Source organism: Lutjanus erythropterus, chromosome 1 (genome assembly GCF_056507025.1).
Source record: "Lutjanus erythropterus isolate fLutEry1 chromosome 1, fLutEry1.hap2, whole genome shotgun sequence".
In the NCBI taxonomy this organism is placed as follows: Eukaryota; Metazoa; Chordata; class Actinopteri; order Lutjaniformes; family Lutjanidae; genus Lutjanus; species Lutjanus erythropterus.
The window spans coordinates 36,059,274-36,069,499 of NC_139317.1; the positions used below are offsets into that span (position 1 = coordinate 36,059,274).

The 10,226-nt window shown below is 38.4% G+C and overlaps 1 protein-coding gene across 1 annotated transcript; it reads right to left on the bottom strand.

Annotated features, from left to right (window-relative positions):
- Positions 1-1,004: 1,004 nt before the first annotated feature.
- Positions 1,005-6,941, bottom strand: nod2 (nucleotide-binding oligomerization domain containing 2). The gene is made up of 10 exons (XM_084720838.1): positions 5,922-6,941; positions 4,982-5,108; positions 2,904-4,686; positions 2,424-2,507; positions 2,233-2,316; positions 2,053-2,136; positions 1,885-1,968; positions 1,653-1,736; positions 1,420-1,503; positions 1,005-1,151 (listed from the first exon to the last, which is right to left on the bottom strand). Exons 1-10 carry the CDS (start codon positions 6,405-6,407, stop codon positions 1,079-1,081), a joined length of 2,973 nt encoding a protein of 990 aa, XP_084576964.1. The 5' UTR covers positions 6,408-6,941; the 3' UTR covers positions 1,005-1,078.
- Between the last annotated feature and the right edge of the window lie 3,285 nt (positions 6,942-10,226).

A 10,226-nucleotide genomic window follows, 5' to 3' on the forward strand; every position in this document is an offset into this window, starting at 1 on the left:
AAAGAAGCAATACTAAATTATGAAGAAATATACTATAACAGGTAAGCATTCAAAATTTAAAATTGACTAAAATTAGATTAATTAGAAGTAGATAATTATAATTTATCAGCAACATTTATTTACAATCAAAAGTAAAAGAGCTCAATGTGTAGAATTTGCCCATTACAGGGCACTATGTATTATATTATGTGTTGTATATTATATTATATTATATTATATTATATTATATTATATTATATTATATTATATTATGATATTATTATTAATGATGCATTCTTATGTATGAAGCATTGAAGTGTTGCAGCTGGTTGAAGTATGAGGTAGTGTTATTCACTGCTGTTATATAATAGGCTATACTATACTGGTGGGAAGTTTAATGTATGTCAATCTAATATATTTTCTAAAATAATTTCATGTTTTGATGACAGTTTTCATCTGACACTAGTAACTAGCTGTCTAGCTGTTCTCTCTATTATTTAGTAGAGGAGAAGAATAAAGTAGCTATAAACTATACTTAAAGTAACTTAAGTGAATTTGTTCAATGACCTGTATTATTATTAGTAGCCATAGTAGTAGTAGTAATAGTAGGGCTATAACTAATGATTATTTCCATTATTAAGTTGAAGATTATTTTCCCAATTAATCGATACAATATTTACTCTTTAAAAGAAAGCAAAAAGTCATTTCTCTAGCAAATCTTGACTTTTTTTTGCTCAAGAAATGACTGATACGATTCATAAATGATCAAAATAATAGGTGATTAATTTTCTTTCGATTGCCTTATTGATTAATCAACCAATCAATGCAGCTCTTAGTAATAGTAGTAATAATTTTGGTGGGGGTGGTGATATCTTGTTATGTGATTGTATCACCACCTACACCTCTAAAAGATTCCAAGATAAAGGTGGAAATATTTTTGTATTTGAATAAACCATGAAATGTTACATTTTGATCATCTGAACAGAAAACAAAGATCCACAAAAGCACATTTTTCATTTCACATTTTAATAGAAAATTACTTCTGTAATAAATACAAACAGTTCAATGCAATACAGTCCTGAGACAGCTTAAAACAAAATCAGAAGGTCAGTCTTGATTCACGTTGTGTCATCTCCTCTACCTCCTCCAAACTGAGGTCATTGTTTATCAACCTGCAGTATAATAAGAAAAGAAAAAATCAATCACTGACAAAGCACAACCTGTCTGGAAATAGAAACAACAAAAAACAGTCTTGTTTGGTGGAAGTGGGATGCAGGGTCACCAACCAAAGTATTTCTTGGCTCTCAAACTAACAGTACAGCTATGCATTGCCCCAAATCCAGGATGCAAACAACCACCAATCATATTTACTACCCCATAAGAAACAAACATTGTAAACATTTGTATTTGTGAGTGTATGGCTCAGTCCTCATCACATACCATACTGATTTCACATGAGGGTTGTGTTCTAGGGCTTGAATCAGACGTTCCACCCCTGTTCTGGTTATGCAGTTATCTGTCAACCTTTTACAGGAAATAAGAGGGTGGCAAGAGGGTGGAGTAATTTATGTACAATTGTACAGTGAGAGCTCAAATGTCAAGTCATCCATTCAGTATTTCAAATGTCATGTGCATTGTCAATACAAGTATGACTTGTCTCCAACACAACATACCAAATTTCTTCCAGTGACGAACAGGTCTTGATAATGTTGGCGAGGGCACACGCTCCTGCACTGCCTACACCATTGCCAACCAGGCTGTCATTACATAAAACATATTGTACAACTGATATATACACACAGTTTTGGTCATTATGCAACCTCACATGTATGTGGAATTTCATACTTTTATTACATTTGCCACACTGTCTACCTTACATGTGCATATTTTGAAAGCAAACATTACCTCAGCCACAATAGACTTTTGCTGCCCTCCAGGGCTCTGGCAAGGGCCTCTGCACCTACATCACCTATCTTATTGCCCCAAAGTCTGAGAAGACAAAGAAATACTAGTACAGTAAACAGAAATGCTCCACTAATAAGATGCATGGATTTTTTTTAGGAAGACCTTTACCCTAAATGCTGCAGTGAATGGTTGACTCTCAGTCCCTCTGCCAACTGCTTTGCTCCTTCTGCTGTTATATTATTGTTGCCTAGCCTAAAAGAAAATAGGAAATTAATTTGCTGTTTATTTTACACTACACAGACTTAATGCATATTATTATCTGTAAAGAAAATGCAGTTTGGTGCTGACCGTAGAGAAAGGAAATCCTGCTTGGTCTTCAGAAGATGAGAAAAGTGCTGTGTGCAAGCATCGGTCAGCTTGTTGTTGAAGAGCCTAGAGAGAAATAAAGTGATTATGAAAGATAATTCATCAAATATCATTTCTTACTTGCTTCTTACTTCATGATGATGTTAATGATTAATCCTCTTGACAATACTTACGCAATTTTCTGGAAGTTGTCACACTGGATACCTTTAGCAATCAGTTTACGGATCCCCTCATCTGTAATGTTATTGTTCCTGAGGCTGATAAAAGCAAAAAATATAGGACACTTAAGTGTAACACATATTTTCCTTCCTTGTAGTAAATGCTATTGTGCAAGCTTAACAGGGTTTCCCCTGGTGTATTGCAAGCCTGGTGGCCCAATTTGACCCCCAACTGGGCCTAAGCATCAGAGAATTTCATTTTCAGTGGATGTACTTTTAAAGCATTTTTTAATCTAGGGCCCTATGAAATCTGTGTTATGGCTTTTCTCAATTATGCCTTTCCATGTATGATTATGTTATAACAGAAATTATACGGCCCACCCTTAAAGCTGCCATTAGTCTTGCCTCCAGGCCTAACAAATTTGCCGGGGGAAACCCTGCTTAGATCACTATAATGAATAGATGGGAAGAAGAATGTATTCTTTTCATACTCACTGCAGGGAATTGCAAATGTGCATGCAGGGTAGAAGCTGCTCCACTCCAACATCGCCTACTGAGTTGTTGTCCAGCTGGAGGCCTACAGGATTCCTTAAATGCTGGAGCACATAGGCTAGTGCTGTGCACTCTACAGGACCAATGTTACAGTAGGTCAGCTTCAGGTGGTCCACCTCCAGCTTACTCATGGCATCTTTAGCAATCCTGCTCTCCTGCATTTCATAGATGCATTTGATAAGCCAGACAAAGTCCGGCATTGCATGCATGCTCTTCTTCTCCCCCTCTACAGGTTGAGGGATGGACTTGAAATGTTTCTGCATGCCTTTGGACAGGCATTTCACAACCTGTCTGGCCTTCTTCTCCATCACAGCACCAGGGCAGCAGTGGAGCCACAAGCTTTGATGCCGCTTGGACAGTAGTCCTGACACAAAGGTGGCTGTGATTTGCAGATTTGGTGTTTCGGCTGCTGTAGACTTCCCTTCTGAAGTCCTCTCTTGTTGGTAGGTGGAAGGCAAGCAGCTCCTGAAGCATGTGCTGCTCAGATCTGTCTCCCTCATGTCCTTCAGCTCAAACAGTTTAGGGATGGTTGAACGGTCAGTGTTATTTGACAGAACGATGTATAGAGCAGCAAAGAAACACTGCATGGTCACATGAAGGAATTCATAGCGTTTACTGTGGGTCTGTGAGGACATGTCTTTGCTTTGTATGAGAAAGCCCATGCAGATATCCTTCTCAGTTACACCATATGTCTCCAGGTTTGTACCTGAGAAGATGTAAAAGGTGTTTTCTATGCCCTCAAATGCAAGCTGCCCTAGATGCAAGACTGTTTTCAGGTGCTCCTGAAGCCAACCAGCCCCTACAGTGCTCTTCAGGGAGCTTTGGCGCTGTAAAAAGTGCTGTAAGATCATTAGGTACACGTCTGTGATTGTTTGTGGGCTGCCTTCTCCACAGCCTAGCAGCTCCTTGTGGCACTGAGAGACAATCCAGCAGAGCACTGGACTGTGGCACAGTCCAAGTAAAGCAGTGTTTGTCTGTAGTGACTCCAAAACCTTAGCAGCCACAGTAGGGTCACTGTGATGCTTCTTCACAAAACAGTCAATACCACTCGGAGAGAAGCCTTTCAGGAAGACCTCTTTGCGAAGGTGTTTCTTCAACACAGGCCCCACCGCCTCTGGGCGACTAGTTACCACTTTCTGCACTCCCTTCATGAGGGAACCCTGGATTAAGTTGAACAATAGTATGTGAACAGGTGCACGCTGGGTGGGGCAGCAGACCCTGTGTTCATCTGAAAAGCTCTGCTTGAGCTCATCCAGGCCATCGAAAGTGAAGAGGATGAGATGTGGGTGGTCCAGGATGAACTGGAAAATCTCCTCCTGCTCCCTGTCTGGCCAGCAACAGTGCTGAAACAGCAGTTCTTGGACAGACAGGTCCCTCTGCTCTGAGTTCAACCTGCGACAGCTGAAAGGAAACAGAAGGAGAAATTCCTGGAGGGCCGCCCCCTGAGCCCAAAGTAAGTGCAGCCTCTGGAGTAAGGTGCTCTTCCCACTGCCTGCCTCCCCTGACACTAGCGTCGTGTCAGCCTCCTCGTTCACTGTACCCACTGTACCAACTATGTCCTCTAAGCCTAAAGATCTATGGACATCAGCACTGCCATGAGCTAGTTCCAGCTGGCCCTCAGTATAAATGTCATCCAGAGACATGTGACTGGTCCCGCCATAAGTGCTGAGAAAGCAAGACTGGGCAGACACAGAACTGCTGAGCTTCTTCTGATACTTTACAAACTCTGTAACAGAAAGCATACATATGAGATAAACTACAAGACACACACATCACTACAAAATGATACATCTGCATATATGAAATGTGGTGTACAAACAACTGGTCTTTTCACATTCTTGAATGAGTCATTTTTCAGCTAAGCTTGACCAACTGAGCACCACCAAGGAAATGCATAAATTTTGTATTTTTCAGATGGGATCTGTTATATATTTAGGTTGCATGTAGAATCCTATATAATAGTTGCCTATAAAATGGCATACTCTAATACAGTTTTTGGTATGATTAGGTGAATGACATACCTTTGGGAAGAGACAGTTTCCCCTGGTTCTGTAGCGATCCAGATTCCTCTTTTTGCTGAATGTACTGCAGCACAACCTTTGCCGCTGATTCTCCTTTTGATCTGACATGGTCAAGCAAACGCCTTGCCTGATTGATACATGAATGAAACGGATTTACTATTACTGTTAAGCATTTTGGCATGTATGTAGGTATGATTATTTAGAGTGTCCTTGATACTTGAACTTTAATGTCTGCATGTTAAGTATGAAAGTAGCACCAGCAGACAGTTACCCTATCTTAGCACAAAGACTGGAAATGGGGAAACAGCTAGCTTTGTTCTGGCCAAAGGTAGGAAAAAACACGTAACTTACACCCCCCCTCAATTTCACTCACCTTCAGCTTAGGATTTTGTTGTATATCCATGCAAAATCTTAAGTGTACAAAAAGATGTGTTAATGTGCTTAGGGGAGGTTATGTTGCAGACTATTTTTTAACCAGTCACAGTAACTTTCTGGAAGAGACTAGTTTGATAGTGACATTTAGAAGAGCTGGTAGGTGGATTTTGTTATCTTTGTACAAAACTAGGCCAGCCGTTTCTCTCTAAGTTAACAGGCTGCTGGTGCTGGCATCATATTAACTGTACAGTTATGATATGTGGTAGGATTAGTATTCTTATCTTGTTCTCGGCAACAAAGTGAAAAGGCCCCAAATTATTTTTTAAAATGAGTACCTGAACAAAGGCATTTCAAATTGAGAACCAAATCTATTTTAAGCAACAAAAAATGGCTGCAGGTATGTTGAGCAATATTAGAAAAATGCAAAAACCAAGGATCAGTTTCACTACTTTTTCATTTGAGGGCTGTTGTTAATGGTGTATATTCCTTAGGGAATACAGAGGCCTAAGTAGTAATAGTTTCATTCCAAGACAACTGACTAGCTAAAGAACAGTAGCCACAGTACCTGCTGAGAGGGGGTGTGTATTGGTAGGCGCACTTCATCGCAGTCTGCTGAGGTGAAGTGTCCCGATATGACGAGAGCTTCCAGAGCACCATCAGTGCAGCTTTGTAGCTTGCTGACCAGGCTTGGTCTGTGAGTCAGAAGAGTCTGTGTAGAAGTGCTCTGGAATTCTTCTTTTTCTTCTAGATTTGAACTGCATCCTGAAAAAGAGAGGCCAACTCCCTGCGCTTCAGGCAGGACCTGTTTAAGAGCAGCAAAGAAGACGCCACAAGTATCCACACCCTTTGTATAAACCAGGTCGAGCAGCTGTCTGGCATTGGCATACAGCGCCCTGCCTGGTACCTGTATGTTCTGGTAGTCCTCCCATGTGAGCTCCCCCTGGGCCAGCAGTATGTCCAGGACCCGTTCCAGATGTTCAGCTGACCCACTGCAGCACAGCGCATGCAGTATCTCTGATCGTTGTTTTAGCACAAGCTCCTGTGCAAACATCCTCTTTGAATGTCAGTGTCCATACTCAGAGATATCCAACATGTACTTCTGCTGCTTCCACAATTTCAACCTTGCACAGAAAAATCCCAAAATGTCATCATGCTACTGCAGAAGCTACTACAACTTTCACTCTCATTCTGATCTCATTCAGAGGGATCAGTGTCCTTACTAACAATATAGTTTTTTTGTGGTTGATCCAAATACATTGACCACCTTCATTTAACACATATATAAACACACAAGTTTAACCTGACAGACTTCAGAGTCACACAGTAACAGCACTGTAAGATTGTCACTCACATTACAGTTTCCTTCCCTCCATCTGCCACAGGGGTAGTGACGCTGACGCACTTTAGACTTGCCTCTTCCTCATTCCACAGCTGAAAGCAAAATGTTCTGCCATCAAGTTTTTTTCTGTAATACAGAAAGCAAGCCTCGCCCTCCCTTGCCAGCGAATGAAATTAAATGAAATTTCAAAACATGTCAAACACCGACAAAGCTGACTTACAGCATGCTATAATACAAGTATGAATACATCACAAAGCAACAGTGAAATTACTTACTTGTTGTTTTTTTTTTTTCAAAAACAGAACAAAAGAAATGTGTTGCACCGTTAGCTGCTTAATATTCAAAGGGGTTTAAATTTAGTTTGCCACACTAATGCTCATTGCTAAGTTGCTAACTGAGCTGTGATGAAACTTCCCCGTCCTGTCGACAGAAGTTTTCAGGGTGATAGTACAGCATTTAGGAGTACCATAAAGAGGAATTAAAGTTTTTGAAAAAGCAGAAGCTCTGTCTCAACTGAATTAAAATGGTTCATTTGAAATATTTAAAGGACAAATACTGAAGGAAAAAGCTGCATGACCAAGTCATTAGTTCCTTACTGGTTGTATTTTCATCATGCAACCACTTGATGGAACTATTGCACAAATAAACTAACCTGGTTTGTTCAAGGGGCTAGGGCATTTTTTAATTTTCTTGCTGTTTGAAACATTTCCTAATTCCTTTTTTTTGTTACTTTTCTTTACTACATGTGTTTGTCTCTTTCTCTAGTCTTTTTTTTTTGTCTCGTTTATTTATTCATTTTTTTGTGTGTCATTTCTTTTTATCCTTTGTATATCTCAAAGGATGACTTCTTCTTCTCTTTATCCTATGCACACCACCAACCCTGTCTTTATGCACAGTGAAATAAATATGCAGACTGGGTTGTATCAACAAGGATTAATTTAATCTAGATAAATTATAATCAGAGTTCAACAAAACTAGGCTTAAAAAGAGTAAATCCAGATAAAAAATAAATAAATAAATAAGCAGAACTCTGTTCCACTATTAAAAACTAATCTCAGTTTCATAAATCAAATCTGTATTCCTTTACAAAAATTTCCCTTGTTTCCTAGCTGGTTTAAAAGTTAACAAAATGTGTCATTGTTTGAAAGCTAGCCAAAAAGTTTTTTTTTAGTTTTTTTTAAATTGTTTGTGAACTAGCTTTAAAAAAAAAGTAAGAAGAAAAACATGTCCTATTGTGTGCTAGCTGGCTAAAAAGTTAGTTTGAATATTTATCACATTCATGATGGCTCGGAAGAGAACCGGTTTATTCCCCTTTGAGAAGAACTTGTTGGCGGAATTATAAAGTGGAGTGAAAGAAAGAACAGACACGTGATAAAACTCAGATGGGTTGAGGCTGTCCCTTAAATTTCTTTTAGTAACTTCAGTATTTTGCTTAATACATCTCAAAAAGGCAGACATTTAAAAAGAAAAACCTCTTAAGTGTAAGTTTAAAGTTAATACTGGATAACATTTTAAATTGGAGTTTAATGTTTTGGTGCAACAGACTTAAATTTAATCTACGTTTAGGGTAAAAAATAAACTGAGGTCTAAAGAGGGGTTTAAATTGAACCCTTCTTCATTTTAAGATAGTGTAAAAGTTTGGTGCAACATAATTTACACCATTAAGAATTGTTGATGCAACCCAGCCACATTATTTTAGTATGGTAACGATTCTAGTGTGTCATAATAGCAGGAGTGGAAGTAACTAATTACAAATACTCAAAGTATTGTAACTATGTAGTTTTTTGGGGGTACTTGTTCTTATATGAGTAGACTTTCACGTGTACTTTTACTCGTCCTTAAGAATGCATTACAGTTATATACTTAGTTTTAAAATCATAATTGAGTACTGAATGAAATTTGATATATTGACACCATCTGCATTTTTGTTGGATGTTAATGATTAACCGTTAATCAATTAATTGCCATTGACAATTTAAGCAGTTAAAATTCATGGATATTTAATCAAGAGTCTATAAATGGCAATAGTTGCATGTCATTTGAAACTGTTTTGTCTGGTGAAGCCCTTTGTTTAATAAGGATACTAAAACTTAAAACTTAAAAGGAATAAAGAAAAAAAATTAAAATGAAAATTTAATGAGTTAATGTGTTTTGTATCAGTTAAGGAAAATGTACAAAATCTAAGTTGGGAATAATTTAGACTGAAGATTTGGAGAGGTAAAAACAGTTCAGAAAGTACTTAATACTCCAAGTAGTTTTGAGATGAAAACTTTGTACTAACACCAGTACTTTTACTTGTAATTGAATAATATTTTAGTAATGTAACACTACTTGCTTGAGCACAGACTTTGAAGGCTCTTTCCACCACTACATAATAGTAATACTTTTGTAGCCACTCGAAACCTGCAGCCTAGCCAGCATGCTGTGTATCTGATGTAAACTTCAAAAGTGTGTCTAAAACATGGCCCTGAAAAGAGCTCACATTGTGATTGCTTCATACACCCCTTGCATTCTTTGATGTCCACATTTAAAGGAAAGTGCAAGAATGACTTTTTAGACAGTCAGATGATTTATCATTATTGTTATTATAGCTCCCTCCTGAGTACCATGATTAGTTTACTGTGTTTCTCCACTGTGCCCTGTAGGGGAACATTCTCAAACACACAAAGGCAGGAGTAATCAAAGACAGACTGGAATAAAACTTTTTTAAAGTGAGTTTCTTTTTTTCCATTGTTCTTCTTGTCTAAGAAACAGACAACTCCACCAAGGGGAGTATAATGCAGAGTGCTCTCTGTCAGGCATCCTACATGAAGCTCTTGCGTGGAGTTCTGTCATCCAAATCACAGTAGGGGGTCCAGACAAGTTTGGATGGATAAGAAAGAAGGTAAGACACTGTCAATAGCAAAAATACATATATATAATCCCAAAAGACATCTCTGAGTATTTCTGTCCTCTGTTGCAACAGAATTCTTAACACACTGTGGTGTCAAAATAAGGAAAATACGTGGCTCCAACTTCACCCATTTGGACTGTATAACCTTCTTCATCATTAATGAAGAGATCTTTGGACCTGGTAAGTCCAGATGAGCCAAGAAGCACAAACTTTTTCTACACATGTGGCCAAAGGCTGTAAGTCATTAACTCTGGATAACAAACAAAGAAGTATTGGATAAAGTTATAATTTAAATTATTTTTTTCTATTGAATGTGTTGAGCGAATGTTTGGATAGTCTGTCATCTAGCTGTAAACTCACATCTACAAAGATTCAGTTATCCAGGAATTAAGAAAATGAGTTTGGATAAGAGGGGTTGGGGAGGAGTCAGACTACTATACTTCACATATCACAACATGCCATAGTTTTTGGAGCAAAGCAAAGTTTTGCATTGTAATAGCAAAGGGTCATAGGCTGCAGGGCCCAATCACTCTGTGCTCAGCCTTGATTGAAGACTGACTTGTTAGAAGGCATCAGAGCTACTGTTTAAAGGTACTACATGAAGCAATTTATCAAGGTAATTTATTATTTTATGCAAC

Bases quoted from the DNA above. Each gene is read 5' to 3' on its own strand.
- nod2 (XM_084720838.1), bottom strand. From the start codon at position 6,407: ATGTTTGCACAGGAGCTTGTGCTAAAACAACGATCAGAGATACTGCAT. The intron at 4,687-4,981 runs GTATGTCATTCA...TTTCTGTTACAG, and splicing joins GAAACTGTCTCTTCCCAAAG to AGTTTGTAAAGTATCAGAAG. The intron at 2,317-2,423 runs GTAAGTATTGTC...ATTTCTCTCTAG, and splicing joins GACAACTTCCAGAAAATTGC to GCTCTTCAACAACAAGCTGA.